Source organism: Drosophila rhopaloa, unplaced genomic scaffold (genome assembly GCF_018152115.1).
Source record: "Drosophila rhopaloa isolate 14029-0021.01 unplaced genomic scaffold, ASM1815211v1 contig_2, whole genome shotgun sequence".
Taxonomy (NCBI): domain Eukaryota; kingdom Metazoa; phylum Arthropoda; class Insecta; order Diptera; family Drosophilidae; genus Drosophila; species Drosophila rhopaloa.
This window is the reverse complement of record NW_025335083.1, coordinates 11966108-11993429: the sequence shown is the minus strand read 5'-3', so window position 1 is coordinate 11993429 and position 27322 is coordinate 11966108. Positions and strand designations below refer to the sequence as shown.

Here is a 27322-nt window from a genome sequence, read left to right as displayed (position 1 = left end):
AATACTTAGTTTATAGTACAATTAGCTAGAAGCGATTTTGATTCTACATTTCGCTGCCTTACTAGCAAGAAGGTCACAATTCAAAAAAAAGGTATACAAGTTACTTTCTTGTAAATGAGATATAAATGCTCTGTTTTATTCTCAGATGGAGAGATGGTTTTTCGATTTATGACAGTCTTGTAGCAAGTGAGCGAATTTTTTTTGTTTTGGGGCTTTATAGCTTATGGTTTCCGTTTGATCTCTAACTTTATGGTGGCGGCACACACACGCTGCACTGGGATTGTCTCAGGTTGAGTTTTGGTTTCTGGGGTGGTTCCTCCGACTACTTCTTCTACTTCTCGCCGATCAGGAGGAGCGGCGCTCCGGAGTGGAGACCGTCTGGTAGCAATTCAGATTGGCCGACATCCGGCCAAAGGCGGCGGCCATGCGATTGGGCAGCCGGCTGAGTTGCTCCTGAAGATTGGAGGATCGGCTCAGGGGCGCCGCCGTGGTGGTAGTTGTAGACACCTGCTGCAGTTGGGCCACCACCTCGGCGTGCTGCACATAGGACACCCGTATGTTGACCCCCTCGTCGTCCTCGTCCTCCTCGCTGCCACTGTCCACATCCTCGTAATAGGTGAAGCCCACCTGCTGCTCCTCCCGCTATAGATCGCCATAGTACGCCGGCACCGGCGTATTCTGATCGATGGGCTTCACGCGCAGCTTCTGCTTGTAGTGGTACTCCTTGAGGTAGCTCTTCAGCCGGCCGGGCAGTTCCAGCTGGTTGATCCCATCGTAGCTGGTCTTGGACACAATGGTGGCCCGGGCCAACTGCTGCAGGGAGAAGGTCTGCCTCCGGTGCAGGGGCATCGTGAGGCAGGGCTCGAAGAACATCACGCAGGCGGGGTCCTTGTAGTGCTCCAAAAGTCCTGTCACCGTGGGCGCCGTAAACACACTCGAATCGTGACAGTCGAAGCTGAAAGAATATGGGATCTCGTTAGTTTTCTAGTTTAGAACAATAATGAGATTACATTCTAAGATAAGATGGGGAAGGGATGTAGTTATTTTATTTAAAAGTTGACCTAGTAATTAATTTTTATAACACTTTATGAAGAATTTTAAAAAAGCTATTTAATAATTTAATCACTTAATCATTTAAACAATTAAATATAGTTGTTAAAAACTTTTTAATTTAGAAATATTCAAGTAATTACGCTTTAAAATACTTATTTATAGCTTACTGATAAAGAAATCCAAAAATATGAATAATAAATCTTTGTTTTATCAATAAAAATATTTTTACTACAATCAAAGTTCTTAATAATTGTATTTAAAAATTTAAGTGCATCGTTATCACCAATGACTACATCGTCATCTAAAAACTGCCGAATCATAATTCCAGGAATTTCCTTTTAAGTTCATTGCCTTGCAGCTTTGTGAATTAATCTTGTGATTAATGTCTAGGGCAATTAAAATCGAAGCAATTTTGAGAAGTGACCCCAGATAAGGACGAGTGCGGATGCTCACCTGAACTTGTGACCGCTCTGTTCGATGCGGGCGTGGAGTGATCTGCCGTACTTGCGGAATGTGACCGAGAAGAGGAACTCCTCCTGGGCGGAGTCGCGTAGCAGGAACGTGCCCTCCGGCTTGCCCTCGAGCAGGTGCTCCGCCTCGTAGCGATCCATCTTGCCCCAATAGAAGCTGCTATTCGTGATCCTCTCCAGATCTGGCACCAGGCAGTGCATGAAATCGATTTGCGAATGCACGGTCGCGCCCTTGCGTCCGGCGATTCCTGGTATTCCGGGGGCTGGTTGCGATTGGGGGCGTGGCTGGGGCGGAGTCTGGGGAGGTTGGGGGGCTGGTTCGGTGACCACAGTGACCCGTCCATTGGGCGACTCGACCACAAAACGCGGCGACGTTATCCTGATGATCACCTGGTGATGATGATGACTCGCATCCGGAACGGCCACCGAATTCCGCTTCCTTTGACTCTGCATCCGATGGGCACTCCCACTGGACGAACCCAAAGTGGGCGGTGTGGACCGGCGATCGGCGGTCCGTGATTTCCTCGGCACCGCCGACGCCACCACTCCGGAATCCTTTTTATTGCTCGCCACACTGCTGCTGGATGTGGGCAGCATGTCCCTTAATCCTCGGAAGGCGTCGCGGCACTTGCATTTGCAGCATCGCCGCTTCGAGGATGCGGATGCTGATGCCGCGGACGAGGATGTTGCTGCGCCCATGGACAATGCCTTACTGCTGCGACTGCGGCAGCAACTGTTGCTATTATTGCTTCTGGAAACTGTGTTTGGGAAAAACAATTTATGAGTAATTTGGTTCACTTTAAATTTGATGAGATTAAAATTGATTCTCTTTAATATTTGTGTGTTGTGCACAGTGAAAAATAATGTCTCTCAGCTTAGCAGAAATTTTAATCTTCACATGTGGTTTCATAGTATAAAATGAATCACTTATTATGATTTTATTTCTATAAAATTATGTTGTGATTTGTTGTTTTTCACTTCCTGCTAAATGCCATTTAGTGTTATTTTTTTGTTGTTCATAAAAAAAATCATATTTTTTTTGAGGGATTCCTTGGAAGCATAAAGCGCCAGTAATTAAATTTTTTTTATTCAGATTTTAATTTGATTAGTTTAATACTAGGAAAAAATATAAATCCCATATTCTTGATTTATTTGAACATATATTTGGTATTAGACATTTATGTATATCACCACACAATTTAATTGTGATTAATCACAGTTCAATAAATTTTTAAAATTAATGATCAATTAATAATTCCATAATAATTCCATTTTGTAAGATTAATTTTGAAGGCGTACAAAAATTATCTAAGTACGCGGGAAATAGAATCGAGTGAAATCAAATAATGATGTAACAAAATTATTTCACCACACTTTGGTTTTTTTTTTAAAATTTAGTAAAATCCTTTAAGAGGGTACACTTATATTCGATATTTGAGAAAAGGTAAATGGTTTCATTTTTCACATTAACTTTTGTCATGCGCAAAATTGCCGAATTTTTCACTGTGCAATTTTCAATTTAACGAGAAACTCATTTCAATTGATTTAATTCTTTTGCCCACCTTGCTTGCTGCTGTGTTGCGTTCCCGCCGACAACATATTGCTGACTGGCAGCGACTCGAGCACTTCGCAATACTCGACGACTTCGGGCTCGTGGTTTTGGCTGTGGTTGCTATTGCTGTTGCTGTTGCTCCGACGCCGACGCAGCAGCGACTCATCCAAATCGTAGTCGTCGTCGTCGTCGTCTTCGTCCACGGGGTAGTTGGTGTTGCTGCTGGGCCTGATGTTGCTGCTGTGGCTGTTGCTGTTGCTGTTGCCGTCGTGCAATTGTAACGTACTTATCGCAGCGCCGACGCTTCCCGCTAAATTGTTGTTATTCACGGGCTGTCTTTCTGCGATTTTTGGTGCTTCCGTTGAACTGCCAGCAGCTCGATTTGTCACCACGCCCACTTCCCCATGGCCGCCCTCGAGCGTCACATTTACAATCTGGCCATTTGCATTTAGCGTGTCCGCAGACAACGCGGCGACTTCCAGCCCCTGCTCCTCCTCCTCCACCTGGTTATAGCCATCCACCTGACCACCACTGCCGGCCACATTGCCGTTCTCCATTTTGGCCAACTGAATTTTAATTATGATCTGACGCACTTCCGCCGCCGATGTGGCGGACGTGGCCTCCGTGAGGATCTCTTCCACCTGCAACTCCTCCTCGTCCAGTCCAATTGCCTCCACTAGTGCTACGGATTCCCTCGGGCTCGAACTGATGGGCAGATCGCTCTTATCCTGGCTATTGGCGCGTACAGTGGGCTTGCTGAGGTGATGACCCATTGGAAGCTCTATGTGGGCAAGACAGTCCTTGGTGGACTGGGTTTTTACTGGGTTATTTTGTCTGCAATGCAAAAAATTTAGATATTAGACATGAGGATTGGTATATTTTTTAATATTTTATGTAAACAAAATTCTTAGTAAATTATTTTCTCTTACAACATAATTTTTTTGAACATATTGCCGAAAGATTTAAAAATATAGCAATATAAATTCCAGTTCCCAGACAAATCAATTAAATACTAATTTATGTCGTTGGTAAAGTAACATACAATTGATTTCTTTTGTGTAAATACAAATTTACTGGGAATTCACAATGAAGTAATAGCTAACATTTTAAGTTAAACATTTGATGTCAGCTTTTAAAGATTTTCTCGAATAATTTTCCATAGGTAGAGGAATATTACTTAAACATATGTATAATTTGAACAGTTAACCCCGGATAATTATTACACTGAGTATGAGAAGGCCCCGTTAATTTAAAGTTAATTATTGACTAGCTTAGTTAGCATGTTTCGTTTTCAATATTTGCTCTTCGGGCACTCCGCAACATCCAGAAATAGCCGGTAGCCGAGTGGAACGAGTTTTGCCCAGTTTCCCCAGCGGCGTGTGAAATGTCTTGACCTACAGCAAAGAGTCACTTGGTGGGGGCTTCACCAGTGCATTAATTATTACCCACTCAGACGGATAAGTTCCAGTGGCAAAGGGACTCGCTCGTCGGTCAAATGGGCAATTAAACGCCACAATGTCTAACTACTGATTAATGGTGTTCCCCCGCTGATCTACTTGGAGATATCTCCCCCACGAACTGACTCATTCGCAGAGGGATCGAGGGATCCTACACATATCTATCTATATCATGCATGATGGCAGATGAGGAGGACGATAAACAAAGGCATTCCGATCCCACGCATCAATTCTCCCCAGAATAGCAAGTACGAACAAATACACACCAAATTGTAATGGGCTCATCCTATTTTTAGAGACTCACCCATGGAGAGCTGATGAAATCAAAGTGGAAAGGCAAGTACCCACTACGCAATGCACGTAGATCCCAGCCTATCTCATGTGACTGACTTCTGGGTCAAGTTGGCTTATCTGCGTAGATGGAAAAACGCAAAACCACACTGTTTTAGCGGCGTCAACAAAGTAAGCTCTAATTCATAGAAAATCGGACATTATTCACTGATAAATTCAATTCAATTCATAGGCACGGGGAAGTGGGTTTTATGCTGAGTAATTCAATTCTCCACTGACAAATCCTTATCGCACCCACATCATCGAGATGCGTCATTTACTTCCGAAGTAAGGCCATATAAGAAGGAGCTAAGGTACAATTCAGACAGGTGGAAAGCTCCATATACTGACTCATCCAACAGTCAGTGGTTGAAATTCTTGGTAGTTACCCGAAATAGGGGAAAGAAGTACTACAAAGCTATGACTATCACTGTGATTTCTTAATCGAATTTCGCACTGCAGGTGGCTTATTCATTTAATGGCGAAATAATTAGATCACCGATTGGGTTATAAAACCTCTGATTGAACGATAGTGATCCGTCATTTTATCAGGAAACAATGATGTCAGTAATTAACTGCGTGTTTACTTCCTGCCGTTTTGGGATAATTTTGAATGACTTAATATAAATTAACATTAAATATTAAACCCAAAATAATTCTTAAAAACACAACTAACCTCTAAGGTTATTGCTAGATATATAATTCCTTGAAAATATTAAATTAACATTTTTAATGGTTTTATTTCAACAGAAAATAAAAAATATATTAAATTTTACTTAAGTGCTTTCCGTTTCCTGTCCCAATTGTGATTTTGGGAACTGACCTTTGAGCGAAACAATTTAAAAAGTCAATGAAATATTATTTGCTATTAATGTGAAATTATCTGTCACTAAAAATCTTATCTGTCTTGGTATTTAAAACATAGCTCAGTAAAACTAAGTACATTTTCGCCTTCCTAAAAACATGCGTTGTTTTGACCATAAATTTAGTGTTCGCAATAACGATTAGGATCGCTCAGTTAATGTGAACTTAATCAAGATTGTTTGTCGAGGCGATTAATTAGAAATTACCACCACAAAGACCGCGAAATGTAATCAACGAGTACATCGAAGCCCAGGCTTAAACGGAAATCATGTTTTATCAGTTCTGGGAATCCTGCGGCAAATGCCATAGGAAATTTTGCAAAACTCTGAAGCCCATATAGATTTGATTTGGGGAGGGCATGGAGAATTCGCTGGAACAATGATTGCAGACGGACGTTTATCACATTATTGAAGAGGAGAGGGAGGGGCGGTCTTTAGTTATCGGCCGAGTGTTCGACCTCAGCTATCAACCCTGAACGATTTCCCTGGAATTCCCTTGTGTTAATCACATAACAAGTCGTATTCGTATATGGGTATGTTTGGGCCTAATCAAATAGAAAACCTTGTCGAACAATTCAAGCAATTAACAGTGCATATGTTTCACACAACTCAACTTTTCACCCAAAAATGGAAGGGAAAATATTAAAGTTACTTCCCGGAAATCCGACCCACAAACACGGTAAACACAGTCAAAAATTGCAGCTTTTTAACGAGAATCGAACACATTATAAATTAAGTGTTTTAGCTGGAAAACGATGTGTGTGGGGGCACTGTCGCTCAAATTATAGTGTGTCCGATGGATAATAAGGCCCCCCAGCCATTCAATTTGTATTCACCGTTGGCCTGGTCTAACGGTAATTTGCACACACTTATAGATACAGATACTTTTTCTATTTTTTTCCATGCACGACTCCGTGCCGCACGTGCTGCAGGCAATTTATCGCACTCAAATCGTACGATTCAATCGGGTGAGTAATCAATACGTTCTTGCCAACCGTATGACATGATCGTTCGCATTTAACCGCAGATAATTATTATTTTCCCCCTAATCGAGAGACTCAGAGGCTCCGCAACCTTTGCCGTATATTTACGACTATGATGAAATACAAAAAGAGTGACTTGAACTCAAGATTCAACTTCAGATTCCAAGAGACCCGCATGAGACGGCCACAGTCAGGCCAGCTAACACAATTTTTCAATGGAAATACAAAACTGAAACGGCAGATAAAATAAGCCGAACTCGGGACTGGATCCGCTTTGACTGGTACACGAAAAAAAGTGAAAATATGATATTAAAATCATCAAAACCATTCAAAAATTGAATTGAAGAAATATGAATTCTTAAAAAAAAACATTATTTAATGTGGTAAATACCAAATTAAATATTGAACTATAATTATATAAGATACAAAAAAAACAAACCAACAAATTCTAGTCAAAAACTATAGGAAAAAAACAACTTGGGAATTATTGGAATAGGAAAATAAAAAAAGACAAATAACCAAATAAGTATGATAAAATCCTTTCACAAGTAAAATACAAAACTTTAAAAGTGAGAGAAAATAAAGAAAAATATTTAACTAAAATAAATGGTATTTTCCCAGATTTAAGTACCCATGTTTTCGCTCAGTGCACCAGGAGGGTATCCGTAGGTAGGACAAGGCGTGCCATGAGTCACTCAGACAATGAGTAGCAGCAGGCTGTCTGAGGGACCGAAACTCCGGGTAAACTACATACAACCTCGTGCATTTTTATCGCCACAGTATTTCGAGGGCTCGTCAAGCTGAACTTTTTCTTTGCTCTTCGCTCCTTACTTTTATTATTATTTTTATTTTACTCGGCTTGGTTGCCACGCGGAGCCAACGAGCAGCTGAAGTTTTTCTGCGCCGCTGCAGACAATGCGAAATTTCGTCAGAAATCCAAATGCGGATAATGATCTAATACATAACTTGTTCGGGGTAAAAATGTTGATAAATGTTGCCGGGTGGAGACGGTTGGCAGAAAGAAAGCCAACAACTCGAAGTGGTTTGAATGGCTAATAAGGGACTACGACTACCTAATGAACGGGGGATTCACCTCTTTAAAAATATGCAGAATTAACAGATTAAAAATATAAACAGAAACAAGATATACAAATGTGGAGCAGAAAAGTGAATTTTATTTGCATTTTTTACAAGTTAAAATTAGGCAAACTTAATTCAAATCCAAAAATAAATTTCGTTAAACCTGATATAGGCAGATTTGATTTAATATATCATTTTTTGGTGGATCTACTTAATTTAAAAAAGAAAAGGGAATCACATTTTCGAAAAATGCTAAATATTAACATCGATTCCAAGAAGGCAAACGGTAGGGTTACCATAATGAGCTCATACAAGCATTGCCAATTAGTTTTCATTTTTTATTTTTTCTAAGCCCAAACAATCCAAATCCAATCTTATTATCTGTAAGTGAATAATTTTGGTACATGGACCGCGCCCCGTCAAGGCCCGTTATTAAAAAACCATTTGGAGCCCGGCACTCGAAATGACTTTTTGTAACCTTCCCAGAAACTTGGCCAACAACTTAGTCATGGCTTAGCTGGCTGTCCCACTGTATGTATTATGTTTTACGCAGAAATTGTCACAACAAAGCATCGGCAGCAAAGAGCAGCATGAATTGCGGTCAACGGGGCGAATGGGGGACGCAATGTGGGCTAGTGCAAAAAATAAAAGCGAGGCAAACAAAGGAGCACAAGTAAAAAGTCAAGCAAATATTTAAATACACTACAAAATATTTTTAATTTGGTAGGCAGCAAACCAAAACTAGAGGTTGTTTACTTCTTAAATCAATTATATGTGTGTATGTATGTATGTTATTATATGTATGTTTGTTTGGGGAATGATGATGATTTATTATATTTTAATATTTACTATTTTACAATTTAGATTTTTATTTATTGTTAAAAAAATTGTTAAACCGATCTTCTTATTTACAACAAATAAGCTTACAAACCGCGAGTCATGTATAGTATAGTCATGAAGTAAGTAAAAAATAATTTTTTGTATTGCAAAATTTGTGAGAATGTCGATAAGCCCGGCTGACAAGTCAAGGAAACTCCCGATGAGAAGAAACCTCAACAAAAGTCGACAACAACAATGAAAAAGCCAGCGACTCAGAAGCAAAAATCCAAAGGGGGAGGGGCGGGGTTGAGGCGTAGGATTTTAAAGCGAATTCAATTACTTTTTGTTGCTGCCGACATCGCTTCTTATTTTCATTTTTTTCGTTTTTTTTCGTATTTCTGTTTTTTGTTTCCATTTTGTTTTGCATTTACTGGGAATTCGCAAATGAAGTTCGCTTGAAAATAAAATCACATGCAAAGCGGAGCAGTAAAGTGCCAAAGAAAATGGAATGGGGTACGGAATGGGGGGCAGGGTACGTGGGGGGATCCTGAGAAAGTGTATTTCATTTTGATATATTTTTTCGCAGGAAAATTGAAATGAGATTTATTTATTTCGCTTCGGGCTCTCGGATTCGTAATTTGCCCATTCATTGCGCTACGGGAGAAGAGTGATAAACAAACAAACGCTTCTCATCATGCCGATTTGGCATTAAAACCCATGTACCCATGTACTATAGATATACATTTGTATATATGGAACTTTAATTAGCATTTCCATTTAAAATCGGTCGGGGCACGAGCTAAGCGTAACGTATACAGGTTGGGTTCGTGACTGATTATGTTCGACGGGACTGGGTCTTAAATGGCCTAAGAGAGGTGTACATAGGTATCTCCATTGACGTAGGAATCATTTTGTTTATATTACGTTTTACGCTCCGAATTGTTACGTTATCTCGCCGCTCTTTCTGCTATCAATAGGATGTTGGCAAGAGGGGCGGGACGGGGGGGGGGGGTGTTGATTATCTAGCCCCGAAAACGATAATAACGAAAATAATAATATTAACATTTAATGTGAAAAGAGGCGATTTCTTGGAAATTCGCACACAGCGAATGAAGAGCCTCATGATAAATCCATGGCACTCACACACACACACACACACACACACTGGCGGAGAAATTCCTGGAAAATATGCACACGGTACTCACATGCTGGTAAAGTCATGGAGTTGAGTTGTGTATGTGTGTGTGCCGTTTTCTGATTAAACGAAAGCACTAACAAAATTTCAACTTAATTCGCTCCGGGTCCGGGTTAGGCCAGAATGTTTTTTTTTTCTGTCTGTCTGTTCTGGCCAAAATGAAAAGATGGTTTCCCTAGATACTTTTGGGCCGACGGGTTCGGTTCCCTTTGTTTGGGGTTGAGCTGAAATTATGGCCATGGGCTCCACAGAACTTTTGTTACGGAACGGTAACGGAACACGAACTATGAATTCGGGGAGTGTGCGGGATTTGTTTTGGTAGCTTTGTGATAATAATCGTATTATCTTGAATGATGGCCCCCAGAACGATAAGGCCACTCGCAGATACGCTGAAATCATGAATAACTTGAATGAAGGTTTTTAAACCTCCAAATTAATTCATAAGTTATGCAGATTTCTAGGTATTAGAGAAGGTAATAATCCTAAGCTTCCATTTATTTTTCTATAGATTTTGTAATACTTAAGATTGAATGAGAGTTTTAAAGGCTTTTGAAGAGCAGAACTATATTTTTGAAAATTCATGTTTATCCAGCAGGTCAAAATTATTTTTCCCTTAAACTAGTGTTTAAAATTTAAGATGATGTCAATTTTTATCCATAAGATACACAATTAAGTATTTCATTTTTAGCATCGTACACTTATTCACTGTTTTTCACTTTCAAAAACCATTATTGAGGTAGGTTTATCGTGAGAAGCGTGACTGCATTTCTTTCACTATTCTTAAACAATCAATTTCAATTAAAGTATTATTTTGTTTTACCTGCTTTTAGCTTCGAGCTAAATTGTTAACTGAACGCCATTGGGCAAGCAACCGGGCATTTTATTTCCGATACGGCAGCTAACAATGGGTCGTAAACGTGATTGATTAAATAGTTTTAAATATAGCGATTACGGAACCAGATAGGTGAAGAAAAAGTACAACCTTTGCGAATACGTATTGAGGCAAGCAATCTTGAAGAGATTACACAAGCCTCTATAAAAATTCATTGATAAATTACTACGAAACGCAAAATCAACATAAGCAACTCACCTCCCACCTCCCATCGTTGTGGCCCACTCGCAAACACACTCGCTTATCAACAGAAAGTTGAAACGAAACGAATTTCTTAGAACAATCAAAAGCATTTCGTTGGCTTTTCCAGGGAAAAGCAAATATGTAGGTAACCATGGGGAGGTGGGGTAAAGTGGGCAGGTGGTGCGGTGTTGAGGGGGTGGCAAGTCTGACATGTGGCTGAGATAACGATAAGGTAACATCGGCGGACAAGTGAGGGGTAAGGTCAAGTCGAGAGATATTAATATTGGTCATAACAAACAAACAAATGGCTCGTGTGAGAGCCCAGAGATTTTGGATCTTGAAACGCTGACACATATCGAAAATTTACATAAGCCATACTTGAACTGGTTTTCTATTTAAGTGGCTTTTCCGATAAAGCATCTTTAGCAGCTGTACTCCCAAATGGGTTTACTATGCATATGCAATGTGTTGAAATTCATATTTAACTATTGTATCTTATTTGTAAAATATGAAAATATGATCTAATTAGAGTTATTACGTTTAGGAAAATAATATTTTAATGAATTTTGCCTTTGAATATTCATTTTTTGATTAACCTAATTACAGAAAACTACCTTATTAACTTGGAAGCGGAAATACCATTAGGTGTTTTCTGTATACATAGTTATGCCCAATTACAATTTAATATCACTAGTTTTATAACTGGTTTTCAATGGAAATACAGTTAAGTGTGGAAAATATACTTTAGAAAATGAAATATATTAGCGCATTGTGATTGTGTTTAGTGTAACCAAGATCGTAAATATACGGAATTTCTGGGGAATCCGTTGTGCATGAGTGTAACTTATGGCAGCACTTTTGTGGCTTTAACTGTACATAAATAGAAGCATGTGTGTTTTGTGTTTTTCCGTTAATTGCAGTTCCAAATAAAACATCTCTATATTTTCAACCCCCCCACAGTAATTTTCCTTTGTGAACCCACTCGAGATCCACTCACACACACCCTTACAATTGACTGTTTTGCCCACATTTCACTTTTGGCATTGCGTTTCAATTGAACAAATTCACGCGAACAATTAACAATAAACGAACAAAATCAAATTTCCAACGAAAAATCTCATAGAAAAAAAAAAAAAAAAAACAAACAACAATGGGATGAAAGAGCCAAGGGGGGTGGGGGTATGGAAGCAGGAGGGCAATAGTCTACCTATGATTAAGTGTGAGAGAGATGGAGAGGGGGCATTGTTGCTGGGCAGACAATTTGGCATTTCGCAAGATCGCTTTCTCGCTCGCTCTCCTTCCCACATGGCTGGCAGCTAGGCAGCAGCTGTCCCGCTTCCACACTGCACTTATCCTGTGTTCAAAACCGTTTCACGGGAAAAGCTATTAAAAAAAAATTGAAAACGCTCTCAAGTTTAATACGAAAATTCAAGGAAATGAGCGGAAGAAGATGGTAAAAGCGGGTTTTTTTTTTCTGTTACCAGGAATAATCAAAAAAGTGCACACACAGAGAGAGGAAAGAGGAACACAGACAAGCGGCAACAACAATTTGACGCATTACAAACGAAGTTAATAACACCTTTTCTTATGAAGGGTACAACGCCGATGTTCCCATGTTCCCCTACCGCCACTCCTACCCATACCCCTTCCCCTTGCCATTGTTGTTGTACGGCTTCGGCCGAATTCAGCGGCTACACCTTTACATTCATACACCTTTAGCAAGAAGCCATGGCCAACAGCAGAGGTCCAACAACAACAGCTATAAGGCAATAACAGCAGCAACCGGGTCTCGATATTGGTATTGGTGCGGCCGACAGAGCAGTGCAAGTACAGTGAAGCCTCTTCGAGGACGGAAGAATCATATTATATATCACACAGCTATTAAAGCATAAACGTATTACAATTAAATTGTTGTATAGTTTTTTAAGATTGTTGTCAGTGTTTTACAATCCTAAAATTTTAAAATATTTCAAAAATATCGAATTTTTAGTTAGAAAATATCTAGTATGAGTTAATAATAGTTTGACCCAAAGAGGTTTCGCGTACATAAAACTAATATATCTAATTTTAGGACAATTTGTGTATATATGAGTGGTGTTATTCAATCAACTAAAATGATCAACATGGGTTAACAAATATCGATATGGACAGCTCATGTTATCAGTGATATTTGATATGATTATGTTTGTTGTCGTGGGAAAACACAGAGTGGAATGTGACTCGATGGCTGATTTTGCTGTTTTGTCTAAGTGCCTAATGCGAGGCTCCACTGTATCCGCATCTGCTCGTGCGCTCGCATCTGTAAATGTATCTGTATCCGTAACTGTGTGTTTGAGCCTGTGTGAGGGCCAGCTTCAGCTTGGCTTGCGGTGTTAAATGTTTGCAGCAGCATTTTTCATTCAATAGCCCGAACCGCCAACAGAGGCAACAAAAACAACAACGGCAGCTGCCAACATCATCAAACACACACACACACAGGCGCACGAACCACTCGCCGTGTGAGAGTGTGAGTTTGTGTATCTGTGAGTACGAGTATACGAGTACGAGTATCTTTGTATCTGCTGGTTCGCTTGGGCTGTCTGTCACTTCTCAGAAATCGGTCTAAATTAGAAAATGCGTTTCTGGGAATTTCGTATCGCTCTTTTGGGCTCACACAGTTCACAGAAGAGCGAACGAACAAATAAATATATATATTGAATATATAGTATAATTTAGCTGTATGGACGATTCCCCTTATTACCAGTTCTCGGAATATTATGCCTTTGCTTTCCCCAATGAATCTATCAATGGCATCTGCAAATACATATATAGCAAATGTCAACTATTTTCCTTTGTAATTTATGCAAACACAACAATTACTGAAAGTGATAAAACTTGGTTCTTATTTACTTTGTACCCCTGGCAATTATTTACCTCTCGTATGAATTGCTGCTGTTGGCTATTTTCAGTGTGCTGGTTACTTTTGGCTAGTTGGCAAATCGCTTAAACCGTAGTTTAAGCATAATTTAGATTGCGTTTCACAGTATTTTTCACTTGTTTCGTTATCTCTCTCTTTTTTTTTTGGTGTTGTTGAGGTGACACTACACACACACACACTCGCACACTCAATCACTTGCACACTAATTGCACTTTTCGATCTGCGATGGCACTCTACGGATTTTCCGCTATTTAGTGTGCAATTCCGTCAATTTGTGCAATTTCTCTCGACGAAATCACGCACGAATACGAAGAAGTATCTCTTCCCCGAAAAGTATCTGCGTCCGCTTCGTTCCGTTTCTTCAGTGTGACTGCCGACGGAATTGTGATGCATACTGCCACCCCAGATAAATCCACTAAATTACACCTACAATTGGAAAGCCAGAGGGTGGGAAACTTTGCTAAGCGGACTAGCGGTGTTTCGAACCAGTGTGGTGAACTTTGATAAAGGGGCCAGCGGCTGTACCAAATCACTGTTACCATACGTTTAGCACAGACTCAGACCAATATGTTGATAACAGAAGTGCACTGTAATCACAATACAATGGGTTCTGATATTTCGGACGTCTCACTACACAAGAAATCATACAGCCATCACTACTAAAAATCAAAACAAAAACATTGCAAATATTTCCAATGGAAATTAACGAAATTGGTGGCATTATGGAATCACCACAACGCAATCACCCTTCTTTCGATGCCCCAATGTCTAGTGATGGAGGCACCACGCATCTCCGGTCAATTTCCCCACATAAATGGACACCCACTCAGACATCATTTTCATCTTAAGAATATATTAACATAAAGGTAAGTATAAATACGACATTGTTTTTGTTCTTGTGAAAACACAGGTTTTTAGATAATTAAAATACAATCAATTTAAAGAAAAATTATGAGCTTAGAAGTGCAGTATTTTGACACTCTTCTGCAAACCCATTTCCACTGTTGACAATGACTGGACTTGGGCGAGGATTAGCCTATGTTCTTCAGAAGTGACAATCTCCAATAGCCTCAAATTTGAGCTGTTTTCCCCAGCTCTTTCCCAAAAGTGCAACATTGGTCGTATAAAAGGCTACCTTAAAAGCCTTTAAAATGAACCGGGTTAATTTTAAATAGTTATCGATAGATAATAATTTCTTCGATCTATCGATCTATGTTGGTATTTTCCAGACGAGTTTTGGCTCTCTCTGCGCATTGAATTCAATATTTATCACTTAACTAATAACATAGTTAATATTAAATAACATAACGTGTGGAAACGAGATGTTTAAGTGCACTGCGCACCGGCTAAAACTTAAAACACAATATAGTAACTGTAGGATTTCTACCGAAATCTGTTTGCTGAAAATATTGTGCCGCAAGTGCAGAACCAGTGGCAAAAGTCGCCGCAATAAGTACAGAACAAATTGGGCTGCGGAGAAGTGAATACGTCAAGATTTCTTTTCGTACTAATTTTATTGAGCATGGATCCATGTTTTACATCTACATCTACATCTACCCGATGGTCGGGTTAAAATTTCCCAAGGGTTATGACAGATAGTATGAAGGCACGTCCGTCGGCTGGGTGCTTATGGTTTATGACCCGTTATCACATGCAGATGTGCACAGACCAGGATATCAGCTACATATTTATTTAGGTCAAAGTAGCTATCAGCAACGAACGAATTTCTGCTAAGTCGAAATCGTACAGTAACATTAAAAGGCGAGAGATTTTTATGATGACTTTCAAAATGTACACAACTTCTCTTAATTCTTATCAAAAAAGCTTAAAAAGCCAAAGAGAAACGTCGTCAAAACAATAGCAAATCAGTTCAGTAATTCTCTCCGGCATGGCAACAGTAAAACAGCTGACGAGAATAACGGATATAGACGATCTAAAAGATCTGAAGCAGCTGTATCTGAAGGATTGGCCCAAAAACTGTGTCGGCTTCTTCTGGCTGGATAATTATTTGCGATGGTTGCATCAAAATCCGAGCTTAAACCACCTCAACTTTTATACTTTGGATAATGATTGGAAAAGCGATGGATTGTTTATACTGGTGGTATGCAGAAATGATTGAGCAAAACCTTTGATTTATCTTATATTTAATTTCCCACCTCTCAGCATCGCTATCAGTTATTTTTCAGTAACTTAAGCAAACAAAAATCTGAATTAAAAGTTGCGTTGAAATTCTTGGATTGGTCGGGAGGCTTCAAAGTCAGTGCCATTCACGAGACCCATCACAACATCTACAAAGAGCTCGTTTCGGAACTCAATCTTAGAATGGATCGTGAAATGGCTACCATTATGTATAGTTTAACCTGTCAGGAGGCCAAGAAATTGGTTGTAAATTGTCCAGACGGTTATTATCTCGATAAAGTGCGTTTGGAACATGCAGATCTCATAAACGATCTATGGTCAGCTCGTCATCCCGGTTCCCTTAAACTCATTCAAATGCTCATAACTCACAACACAAATGTTGGTTTATATGAGGAAAAATCGGGTTTATTGTGCGCATGGTGTTTGAGGTAAGAAACAGGACGATATTACTAAAAATCAGTCAGCTAGAAATAATTCCTTCTTATTTTACAGACTTCAAAGCGGTTTTCTCGGTGCTTTAGAAGTGATTCAAACCCATCAACGTCGCGGTTTGGGGTTAGTAGTTGCCGCAGCCATATCCAAGGCAATTGCCACCGATCTGCAGCAGGATATTACGGCCCTGGTGAATCTGAACAATGATGCTGCCTGTCGGGTGTTCCAGAAACTGGATTTCAAATTGATCCGGCGCGAGCACTATTACTGGAGCATGATCAAGCCGATGGACGGAGATCAGATATCTTGGCCCAGCAACGAATAAACCCAGACAGCAAATAGAGATATAGAAATGTGTACAAGGGCTGAAATGCAAAAACATCTATAAAGAAATGCACTATCTAAGGCAAATAGTTATTTGGTATAAATTGGATCACTGTCCGGTTACAGGGAAACAGTTTGTAAGATGAGTCGTCTACAGCAAGTCGGTATCCAGCAGATGGAGGATCTTAAATGTGTGTACACCCGAGACTGGCCAAAATATTGCAAGGAATATTATTGCCTGGACAATTTTGTGGACCTGCACAGGAAGGATCCTCACCTGGGGGATGTCAAAATTTACGCTCTTCCCAATCTTGAACTCGGACTATTTGTGATTGTGGTAGGGATGTGAAAATTTATTATTTAATTGAAAATGTAATTAGAGTTTTACTTGTATGTTCTGTAAATCGTGAAGGATCGCTATCAGATTTCTGTTGGCTTTTTGGAGTCTGAAAGATCGGAAAGTCGTCTGAGGGAATCCTTACTTCAATTGGAGTTTTTTGGGGGTGAACAATTTGCCTCCATGCCAAAAAGATATTTCAAAGCTGCCATCGATACAATACATGCGAAAAACCTGAAACTAGATATTAACAGTGTAACGTTCTCCCTGGTTTTGAGCAATGAAGAGGCCCTTCAGTTTCAAGTGGAGTAAGTTTATCTATAAGATGCAGTGATATATGTATTGCCCAACCTACTGGGGACTTTTTTAGACCACCAGTTGGCTTTTCCTTAAAATCTCTGCGAGTTGAGGACGCTCAAGTAGTTGATGACCACTGGGAATGGAGTGAACCGGGTACCCTTTCTTTTATCCAACGCCAAATTATCTGTAACACCAGTGTGGGCTTGTATAAGGACGATGACAATGAACTCGTGGCCTGGTGTATAAGGTAAATATTTTGAAAGGACCTGAACAATTAAATAACTAACTAATACTTATTATGTATAAACTTTTGAACAGGGCTCAGGATGGTTTATTGGCAGTTCTTCAAGTCAAAAATACCTATCAACGCAGAGGTTTCGGAGTTCTGATTGTGAAAGAGTTTTCCAAACGAGAGGCTCTCCAGGGCCACGATGTAATCACCGAAGTTGTTCCAGAAAACAAGGCATCGATGAGTCTGTTCAAGAAATTGGGCTTCAAATTTAACGACCAGTGCCATTGGCTTTACACAGAAGCGCCAATTAAGGATTGATAAGATTGTTTATCTGGATTTTCAAGCATGTAAATCAGAAAAATATAAGCGCAGATGTGGTGATAAAGTGCGGGGGACTCTTAAGAGCAAATAAATATATATAAAATAAAGAGAGAGTCTAATGATATCGAGAGAATTATTTAAAGAGAGCTTGCAGCTGTTTGAATTAATCACATAAAACCCCAACAATCTAATCCATTCTCGCTCTGGAACTTGTTTAGAAAGGTTTTTTCGCACGACTAAAATGTGCCCTCAATTGGAAGTCATTGGTCTGTTAGATCTCCAGAAATTTCAAGGACTCTACAAGCAAAACTGGCCCAAATATTGTCAGGAATATTACTGCCTAGATAACTTTATTGAATTTCTCAAAAAGCAACCCCACATCAAGCATTTGCAACTCTATACGTTGGACATAAAACAAGCCAGAGATGAGGGTCTTTTTGTAATAGTGGTGAGTTCTACTTGCATTGTGCTATCTACGAGTAAACAAATCATTAAGAGGGGATATAATCTCGTAGGATCGCTATCAACTTTTTGTGGGCAGTTTGAACAACTCAAATGGTCTAGTGAAAAAAGCTTTGGACTTGGTGGACTGGTCATCGGGTTTGAAATGCAGTTCTATACCCTACAGACATATTGATGCTTTGAATAGTATTATCGAGGAGAAAAAGTTAAACTTGGAGTTCACAAATCCCACCGATTTGTTTTATATGAAGGCAGAGGATGCTCTTCAGCTGAGGGTTGAGTAAGAAATATTTATTTTATAATTAAAATTATCATTTATATACTGTTTACTTCTTTTAGATCCCCAGTGGGATTTGTTTTAAAAGCTTTAAGTGTGGAAGATGCTCCCCTGGTAAATGAAGAGTGGCCAAATCATCATTTGGGATCTCTGTTCTTTATAGAAAGACAGATTCGCCTATGCGTCAGTGTTGGATTGTATCAGGAAGATACTCAAGAACTGGTAGCCTGGTGCATCAGGTAAGTAACACAAAGTCCTAATATTATTATATATTTTTATACCCTTGCAGAGGGTATTATAATTTTGGTCAAAAGTGTGCAACGCAGTGAAGGAGACATCTCCGACCCTATAAAGTATATATATTCTTGATCAGGATCACCTCCTGAGTTGATATAGCCATGTCCGTCTGTCCGTCTGTCCGTCTGTCCGTCTGTCTGTCCGTCTGTCTGTCCGTCTGTCTGTCCGTCTGTCTGTTTCTACGCGAACTAGTCTCTCAGTTTTAAAGATATCGAATTGAAACTTTGCACACACCCTTCTTTCCTTTGCACGCAGTATATAAGTCGGAACGGCCGGGATCGGCCGACTATATCCTATAGCTGCCATATAACTGATTGATCGGAAATGCCATAACTCTGCTGTTTGTTAAGTTAGGAAGTTGGAATTTTATATGGGTTTTATATTTGGCCAATCAATCCGACCTACCAAATTTCATAAAGATCGGCCGACTATATCCTATAGCTGCCATATAACTGATTGATCGGAAATGCCATAACTTTGGTGTTTGTGAAGTTAGGAAGTTGGGATTTTCTATGGGTGTTATATTTGGCCTATCAATCCGAACTACCAAATTTCATAAGGATCGGCCGACTATATCCTATAGCCACCATATAACTGATTGATCGGAAATGCCACAACTTTGGTTTTTGTTAAGTTAGGAAGTTGGGATTTTCTATGGGTTCTATTTTTAACCAATCAATCCAACCTATCAAATTTCATAAGGATCGGCCGACTATATCCTATAGCTGCCATATAACTGAACGATTGGAAATGCCATAACTTTGGTGTTTTTAAAGTTAGGAAGTTGGGATTTTTTATGAGTATTAAGATTGCATCATATGAATAATTTTGGAGAATATAATTTACAGAATATTCTGCAAGGGTATATCAACTTCGGCTCCGCCCGAAGTTAGCTTTTCTTTCTTGTTTATAACATATAAACTTACTTCTCAGACTGCAAGGCGGCTACTTGGGGGCACTGCAAACGAAAGAATGCCATAAGCGTCGAGGATTTGGCAGTGTGGTGACCAGGGAAATTTCATACCGCCTCGCAGCCCAAGGTCACGATGTAATGGCTCTCGTAGGCACCGCAAATAAACCTTCTTCCGCGATGTTCAGTAAGCTCGGCTTCCGAGTCATCGACCAATGCGAGTGGCTAAGAACGAAACCCACCAAAGGAGAATTCACCTGGCCCGAGGGCGAGTGATTGATGTTTAAATATTTATATTAAAATATTACGACTATCGGTTGTATATGAATACAAGTTTGGTATAAAAATATGCCAAGGCCTTTTCCATGTGCTATGACTAAAACTCTAATCGGGTGAGCAATTGCTGGCAGCGACCTTCTAATTGAAGAGCAGTTCGCTGGATAGTCGGATCCTCTGTCAGGGTCCTTGTGATCTGCCTTAAGCATTCGAGATCGTATTGCACGTGATAATCATTCATTCTATAGCTATCGAATAGTAAGAACTTGGTGGCTGCGGTTTTCTCGGCCAATCGGCGAGCGGCTATGAACTCCAGGAGTTCTATAAAATCGAGGTAGTTGATGCCAAAGCTGGCCCTCAGCATTGTCTGGCAGTGGGCCTCGAAATTGTCCATCTGCTGGCAGTCGGAGATCTCTTTGCAGACAGCCTTCAAGTTGTTCCTGAGGTTCTGCCAGACCATGGATATATTGCAGGCATTGAACCAGTTGTGATTGACGGATATGGTGTCCGTTATATTCCACACCTGATGGAACCAGCCACTGGGCACAAACACTGCTTCGTTGGCGCGCTGATTGATGGTGTAATATCGGACATTGTGTTCATCCAGCATTTTCTCGTCTATGCTGAAGGGCGGATTGCCCAAGCGATCGTTCAGTTTGAGCTCTTCTCCCGGCGGCATTATTAACCATTTCTTAAGGCCCACTATGTTGGTGGACCAGCTGAAGGAGCCAAACACATCCGAATGATAGGAGGTCCTAAAATAATAGAAAATTCAGTACAAGGAATAAAGGTATTTAAAGAGAGAAGAGATGTCCACTTAAATTACTAGTAATTGAATTCCCATTTTCTCTTTAAAAGTTCCTGGAGGAATTTCCGTGAAAAACTGATAAGTTTAACAATTTGGGGAACCTTTACCATGAATTCTTGGGTCCCATATAGACGAATCTGTAGTCGTCTTTCTTCTGATCAATCAGTTGTTCGTTGAGCCAATCGGAGGCAAAGTATTTAGGCACCTTGTAAAAGTTGTAGCCCGGCATTTGGGCAGCCAGATGCCAGTCCTTGAGGTAGAGATTGTCCCTGGTCGTGGGATCCACATTACTATTGACTTCCGCCGATGATGATGATGATTGATTTTCGATTCCACTGCGCCATCTTTCCAGGTAATCGTGAAAGTTTAGCTCCAGTTTGGTGTGACTATTAAAGTACGACGAATTGCAATCGGCGACTGGAACCGGGCAATTGGTAATCTTGGTTTTGAGGTAGTCAAAGTTGATGGAAGATGCACTGGGGGGATTGGAGTTGAGGTCCCTGGACTCCTGGACCACGGTCCACTGCTTGCACTCCCAGTCGTTGGAGACGTCCGTGATGATGACCGGGAAGTTCTTGTGCATGTAGCGCCAGTAAAAATCGTTATAACTTAGTCCAGAACACCGCTGGATTTCCTGCGGCAGCAGCTGTCTGTCGTTTTCCCCGATTTCCTCGGGCTGCAACTGGAGAAGGCCATCCCCATCCCGCTCCTCTGACGCCATTCAGTTTGGCAGTGGGGCTCTGTAATCCTTAAATGCTCAATCATGCACTGGCTGTGGTCTTTATTGAGTTTTTCGTGCAAAAGTTCCAAGGCAAAATTTTGTTATTTGTGAATTTTATGAACTTGTGTGACCATCACCACCAAATGTCATATGGTCTTGGTATTTTATCGACTACACGAAACATCGATATATTGCCAAGCGATATTTTTAGTAGATTTAAGGGGCGTACATTAATTTATATAAATTTGCTAAAAATATATTTAATGTAACATAATTGTTTAACTAAATAAAAGCACGAGTAAAACTGCAGCTGAGAAATTTGATTAAACATGTTTTACTGACTTATAAAACGGTATTATAAAAAAAGAAAAAATCCATTTATAAATAATTTAAAAAGAAAATCATTTAGACATTAAAATATTCATTAAAAAACAACGATTTCTAAGTAATCTGCAAAAATACCAATAGGCTTTAGCTTATCACTAACGCTTTCCTTAAATAACCGCAAATTCAAAATTGTGTTACATTTTAATTACAAACATTTAAAAAAGAACAATATCCCCCTCAATGGAAAAATAAAACAAGCACTTTGTTTTTCTTTAATTGTTTTTATATTTACTGCAATTTTTTGCCATTGAGTTTTATTCGCTAAACATTTTACCATTTTCAAGTTTTTAACTACATTTTGGTTTTAAATATGCGTGTCTGAGATTGTGTTTTTGTTTCTGTTTAAATCCAAACTGAAGAATAGATCAAATCAATATTAAGACATTTCGAGAATGGAGTTTCTGTGTATATATGCATGTCTTTCTATGTTAGTTCGGTTTAATCTCTATATCTAGGCATATTCGTATATGTATAAACTTTACAGATATTTATTTTCGACCTTCCAGGCCTGACTAAGAACTAAGTGATTACCAACAACTCTGCTCATCAGACCCAGTACCATAATACGTTTAAATTGTTTGCTAGAAAACTATATAATAACCATATAAATGAGAGCATAGGTAAAAATGCTATATACACATACAAAATCGTACAAAACGTAACAATAGATTTTATTTATATATGTATATATATACCGATATATATATATATTATATTTGTAGAGAGTTTTATTATTTGTTATTCGATTTCAGTTTAGAAAAATTTACAATTATTGAGTTTGTCTTGGGTTTTCTTTTCGTCTTGCAATAATTGGTTTAGTATGTATAATTTGTTTACTTACACTAAACGCATTTTACTAGATTTTTCTTGTTAAGTTTTCTTTTTGTTCAGAAGGTACAGAGAGACTGACTGACAGAGCGACTTGATCTATTTGTGTGTGTAGGGAAAGATGTTGGAAAAATCGTGACTTTTATATGACTTCATGTTTATAGTTATAAGGTATTCCTATACTTATTCCATTCGGAACCTACATATGTACAATTTATCGTGCGGCAGGCAGTGCCACGCCCACACTTTGCTTACGTGCTAATTTAGTATTTATTACGCTATTCATTCTTTCAGTTTTCACGCCTTTTTAACTGCTTAAAATTTAACTAAACATTTAATTGTTGTCCCTTAACTGGAACTAAAGTATTTAATTTTCCTTCGTTTTTGCCCTAAGATTTATTTAAATATTTTACTCATTTATTTTTAAGTGTATGCTTTCCCACTCACAAGTATTTGCATTAATTTGAATGCAAAAAATTAAATATTTTTCATATAATTCAATATAATATTTTGTATCTAAGTTTATTACATACTTGATATGTAGTTTTCGTGTAAATTAGTGGAATAATTGAAATTTCACAAGGTCAGAAATGAATTTTTGTTGGTCCAGTTGGAGATGAGATAACAGAGTCTGGTTTTTATATTGATTCAAGTTGGAAAAAAAATAAAATTAAAAATTAAATTTGTGTGTATTTTTTGTGCTATTTATAATTAAGTTTTTCCTTGTTTGGCAGTCTGTAGATTGTCACCAAAATTAAAAGAAATTCGATTTGATTACCAGGGGGAAAGGGAAGTTTTTCTTCAGCCAAATAATCAGGCATTTAAATATCTATATATCTTAAAGTTACATATTTAAAGCTTATACAAATCGTACATGTCTATGCTGCAAATTTAGTCAAATTTATATTTATAGATTCGCTACATAAGTTTATTTACTATACATATGAAGCAGGAGCTCAATCGATCTTCGCGTGTGATTTTGGGGACTTCCCCGGCATCTCTGGTACAACCTCAGTGTGTTTGGGTCCAGTGCTCAATTAGCTGGATGTACAATTGTAGGGATCGTCAGTGCGGAAATTGGGGTGATCCTCGAAGGGTTTCACCCCAGCTGCCTTTTTGTCATCCCTCATTTTTTCGACCTGCTGCATAACTCGCAGGAAATTTCCTCCAGCTAATTTCGTCAGCTCATCAATTGTCCAACCGCCTCCAAGAAGTTCAGCAAATAGAGTCGGATATGAAGATACATCCTCCAGTCCTTTGGGGGTACTAAAAAACAGATTCCAGGTTCGTAAAATATTAGCTGCTTTTCTGGGATCCATAAATAATTTGAATAATGTGTTCTGCTCTCTCTCTCTCTCCACAACACATATTTCAAAAAATCTCTCCGCACAATTAAATTTAATTTCCGTGCACAACATACAAAATAAATTGAATAAGCAAACCAAAGGCAGAGCCGAAGGCAAAACAGCTCGTATGCAGGACCAAATTCTGAGCGTAATAAAGTCGCATCGAGTCAAGCAACACAGCCAAACAAATAAATAATAAATAGCACACAAAGGAAAATAAATAATAAATAAACATTTTGCTGGCCGAACGCTCAAGTGCTCGGTAATCATATTTTATGAACAGGCATTTGTACAAATAAATAATAATTTAGTTTTATATGTAGGCGTTTAGGCCAAACACAATTTAAATGACACCAACAGCAAAAATGCGGACCAGTGTATAGGTGAAGATAAATTATATAGGGTGATGTTTCTGAACTTCAATTTAATAATTCTAAAATTAAGCCAAAAACTATTTAAAATAAAATTTTACGTGATTATTTATACAAAGTATAACATCTAAATAAAGATAGAGATTAAAACTAAGGGTAACTTTATCAGAAATATTTTAATAAAATATACAAAATTAATTACTGCTTCTAATATCTGTAATTATTTTCTTCCAACCATCTTAAACTTAAGCTCATAAAGTTTCAACATTTTTGGACACCCTGTTTGGCCAATGTAAAATATTTCAAGCACTCTCGAAAAATAAACCATAACAACTGCGGCGAACAAAGCAATTTATGTCCTTTTCTCTTGGATTAGCATTTAGCCATTTCCAATTTCTCCATTCGAATGTGGGCTGAATTCGTTTCCGAGTGCGTCTGTATGTGATGCCAAATGAATAGCACTCATTTGTGGCTTTTGATGGCAAAAACTTAAAATTCAATTCCCAATATTTTGGCAAAATTAATGACAATTTAATTAAATAAACAAGCCCCAAAAAATATTGGCAGGTGTCATTAAGAGAAACCATCGAACCTTTAAAGTGGAAATTTGTTTTATTGGGTAACATACACTATGTGGTTTGACACGAACCGGAAACAAAACCATTTGAAATTTTGTAATTTCATAGAATTTTAGATTATTTATTGTGTCGTGCTCGTGTTTCGTATTTTGGACCCTGGCAATTGCCCCATAAATATTCATATATAACAATTTCAGTTTTCTTGTTTTTATTGGCCACCAATACCTCGAAAACATTTCTGTGGTCGCGTTGCCCAAAAACCAAAACAAAATGAAGTTCATTTCGGTGGAAATTGATTTACATGGATATTTTTTGTTGTTATCTATGTTGTTATTTTTGGATGGAGCTCATATGCTCATTTTTGGTGATGTACTCGAAATATTTAATTCAAAAACAGCCGAGGGAGATGGAGATGGGCCTACCTGGGCCAGGTTTATCAAAATTTCGGCTTCAACATTTTGTTTGTTTTTGCATTGTGTCCACGATGCAATGAAATGGAAATCTATGCAAATGCATTCTCCCCAGCATCACGGGAATAATTACAGTGATAATGAAGACGAATGATGTTGATGATGGCCATGGCGATGAGTGCGGTGGAAAAGGACATTCTGCCACTGGTCGACTCATTGAGGTAATGAACATTTTGGTCCTGCTAATGGGGACATGCTTTAAAAATGTTTAAAATCGAATGGCAGTAGGCAAATGTACTGATTGCCGAATGATCTAATGGCCTCTCTAGCATTGCAGTAGAATTAAAGGAGAGTCTAAAAAATGTACAATGTTGGTTATCTGATGTTATTGCAGTTTTCACTTTCTGTGCTTAAGAACTTTGTATATGCTTTTTGATTATTTACTCATATACATTTCTTCTTATTTAATTTTAAACGTGGTTCTACCAAAATCGTGGAAATTGTTCTGTTAATTTTCATGGTGTCCCAATAAAGGCTTTTTATTTTATTCAACCACAACTTTTGAAATGTTATTTCAACAAATTTATTGCATTCGTTAAATCCTTTTACGACTTCCATAAGTTCCCAATCCCAATCCGTTTTCTGATAATCTTTTATCGCTTTCCCCCTTTTGTCTGATGAGGGCTCATTAAATTATCTTAAAAATCTCGTAAACAGATTGCACAAGTTGTTCGCGAAAACCCGCCAGTAAAAAAAGAGTGGTAAAGTGCCCTTAATGAGCGGTATAATAATAATGGTCTATCGTACCGCTGGCAATATGCCAATGTTAAGTCCCCGGCCTTAAATATAATCAATTAATAACTTAAAAAACTCCAAGAAGAGGTAAATAAAGAAATGAAATCCACCTGGAGGACAACGTGCATATATCGACTACGGTGGGCGAGAGGAGAAATGTGAATTTAAGTGAAATAAATGACTTTTACTTACTAATTAATGCCATCGTAGCCGGCGCCCAGTCCAACGTGATCGATGCCAGCGACTCGCTTAATGTGATTAATATGCGCTGTGTGGCAAAGTGTGTGTGTGTTTTGGGAGTGTGTTGGTCAGCGGAAGGATATCCGGTGGCAGGGTTGCCATCGCCATTGGTTGTCAAGTTCATTAAGGCGATTGTCGGAGGTCCGTCGCCATTGTTGTTGTATTCACCGTCATAAGTCAGCGTTATTAAAATTTTAGCGAATTTGAAATGTGTCCACGGCAGCCGAAAAAACAAAGGCATGAAAAGAAAGTGAAGGAGCACACATTAGAGGGCTTTATTACAAGACTTACACTTGGGAAAATTATATCTAGCAATTTACTGATTTGGATTTTTTATTGTTTATTTTTAAGAGAGCTCAAAAATACATTTTATTGCCTATATTTTTTTTTACCATAAACAAATTTCTTCTATTTATAATAATTTATTTAACTTCATGTATTCCGATAATTTAATTTGATAAATAGCTTAAAACAATTATAATATGTTGCCTTCTAAATTTTTATTTATTAATTTTGTATTTCATATTTTTTCTTAGTGCATACCTAAAAAAAAGGGGGAGACAACAATTATAATATGTTGCCTTCTAAATTTTTATTTATTAATTTTGTATTTCATATTTTTTCTTAGTGCACACCTGAAAAAAAGGGGGAGACATTTGAGGTGGCTCAAAGAAAGACAACGAATACAGGAAGTGATTACGATAGCCATTTTGATGGCGCGTCAAAAGCAATGCCAC

At 38.6% G+C, this 27322-nt stretch overlaps 6 protein-coding genes across 8 annotated transcripts in view; 3 read left to right on the top strand and 3 right to left on the bottom strand.

Moving 5' to 3' along the window:
* Positions 1-146: 146 nt before the first annotated feature.
* Positions 147-14159, bottom strand: LOC108043434. Its single transcript, XM_017122143.2, has 4 exons — positions 13791-14159; positions 3086-3909; positions 1507-2281; positions 147-955 (listed from the first exon to the last, which is right to left on the bottom strand). The coding sequence occupies exons 2-4, from the start codon at positions 3846-3848 to the stop codon at positions 643-645; spliced, it is 1851 nt and encodes a 616-aa protein (XP_016977632.1). The 5' UTR covers positions 3849-3909; positions 13791-14159; the 3' UTR covers positions 147-642.
* Positions 14160-14968: 809 nt separating this feature from the next.
* LOC108043436 lies at positions 14969-16776 on the top strand. Its single transcript, XM_017122146.2, has 3 exons — positions 14969-15895; positions 15958-16361; positions 16426-16776. The coding sequence occupies exons 1-3, from the start codon at positions 15683-15685 to the stop codon at positions 16688-16690; spliced, it is 882 nt and encodes a 293-aa protein (XP_016977635.1). The 5' UTR covers positions 14969-15682; the 3' UTR covers positions 16691-16776.
* LOC108043438 lies at positions 16744-18003 on the top strand. The gene is made up of 4 exons (XM_017122148.1): positions 16744-17026; positions 17102-17334; positions 17397-17573; positions 17645-18003. Exons 1-4 carry the CDS (start codon positions 16832-16834, stop codon positions 17874-17876), a joined length of 837 nt encoding a protein of 278 aa, XP_016977637.1. The 5' UTR covers positions 16744-16831; the 3' UTR covers positions 17877-18003.
* Positions 18004-18100: 97 nt separating this feature from the next.
* Positions 18101-20183, top strand: LOC108043437. Its single transcript, XM_017122147.2, has 4 exons — positions 18101-18327; positions 18395-18621; positions 18681-18857; positions 19849-20183. The coding sequence occupies exons 1-4, from the start codon at positions 18121-18123 to the stop codon at positions 20099-20101; spliced, it is 864 nt and encodes a 287-aa protein (XP_016977636.2). The 5' UTR covers positions 18101-18120; the 3' UTR covers positions 20102-20183.
* LOC108043435 (2-oxoglutarate and iron-dependent oxygenase JMJD4 homolog) lies at positions 20102-21761 on the bottom strand. Of its 2 annotated transcripts, none has more exons than XM_017122144.2 (2): positions 21017-21761; positions 20102-20856 (listed from the first exon to the last, which is right to left on the bottom strand). In XM_017122144.2, the coding sequence occupies exons 1-2, from the start codon at positions 21628-21630 to the stop codon at positions 20202-20204; spliced, it is 1269 nt and encodes a 422-aa protein (XP_016977633.1). In that variant the 5' UTR covers positions 21631-21761; the 3' UTR covers positions 20102-20201. The 2 variants fall into 2 exon arrangements, with proteins under 2 accessions (XP_016977633.1, XP_016977634.1); XM_017122145.2 differs by having other exon boundaries at positions 21115-21320.
* Positions 21762-22296: 535 nt separating this feature from the next.
* LOC108043750 overlaps positions 22297-27322 on the bottom strand; it is a 130365-nt gene continuing 125339 nt past the window's right edge. For both annotated transcript variants that reach the window (XM_044460506.1, XM_044460507.1), the window contains exons 14-15: positions 26538-26613; positions 22297-24111 (exon numbers count right to left, since the gene is read on the bottom strand). In XM_044460506.1, coding sequence (XP_044316441.1) covers positions 23883-24111; positions 26538-26613 — 305 coding nt within the window. In that variant the 3' untranslated portion in view covers positions 22297-23882. The remainder of the gene's footprint in view (positions 24112-26537; positions 26614-27322) is intronic.

Bases quoted from the DNA above. Each gene is read 5' to 3' on its own strand.
- LOC108043434 (XM_017122143.2), bottom strand. From the start codon at position 3,848: ATGGGTCATCACCTCAGCAAGCCCACTGTACGCGCCAATAGCCAGGAT. The intron at 2,282-3,085 runs GTGGGCAAAAGA...TCCCAAACACAG, and splicing joins GCAACACAGCAGCAAGCAAG to TTTCCAGAAGCAATAATAGC. The intron at 956-1,506 runs GTGAGCATCCGC...ATATTCTTTCAG, and splicing joins CAGAGCGGTCACAAGTTCAG to CTTCGACTGTCACGATTCGA.
- LOC108043436 (XM_017122146.2), top strand. From the start codon at position 15,683: ATGGCAACAGTAAAACAGCTGACGAGAATAACGGATATAGACGATCTA. The intron at 15,896-15,957 runs GTATGCAGAAAT...CCCACCTCTCAG, and splicing joins ATGGATTGTTTATACTGGTG to CATCGCTATCAGTTATTTTT. The intron at 16,362-16,425 runs GTAAGAAACAGG...CTTATTTTACAG, and splicing joins TTGTGCGCATGGTGTTTGAG to ACTTCAAAGCGGTTTTCTCG.
- LOC108043438 (XM_017122148.1), top strand. From the start codon at position 16,832: ATGAGTCGTCTACAGCAAGTCGGTATCCAGCAGATGGAGGATCTTAAA. The intron at 17,027-17,101 runs GTAGGGATGTGA...TAAATCGTGAAG, and splicing joins TCGGACTATTTGTGATTGTG to GATCGCTATCAGATTTCTGT. The intron at 17,574-17,644 runs GTAAATATTTTG...ACTTTTGAACAG, and splicing joins CTCGTGGCCTGGTGTATAAG to GGCTCAGGATGGTTTATTGG.
- LOC108043437 (XM_017122147.2), top strand. From the start codon at position 18,121: ATGTGCCCTCAATTGGAAGTCATTGGTCTGTTAGATCTCCAGAAATTT. The intron at 18,328-18,394 runs GTGAGTTCTACT...ATAATCTCGTAG, and splicing joins AGGGTCTTTTTGTAATAGTG to GATCGCTATCAACTTTTTGT. The intron at 18,622-18,680 runs GTAAGAAATATT...TACTTCTTTTAG, and splicing joins GCTCTTCAGCTGAGGGTTGA to ATCCCCAGTGGGATTTGTTT.
- LOC108043435 (XM_017122144.2), bottom strand. From the start codon at position 21,630: ATGGCGTCAGAGGAGCGGGATGGGGATGGCCTTCTCCAGTTGCAGCCC. The intron at 20,857-21,016 runs GTAAAGGTTCCC...CTATTATTTTAG, and splicing joins ATGGGACCCAAGAATTCATG to GACCTCCTATCATTCGGATG.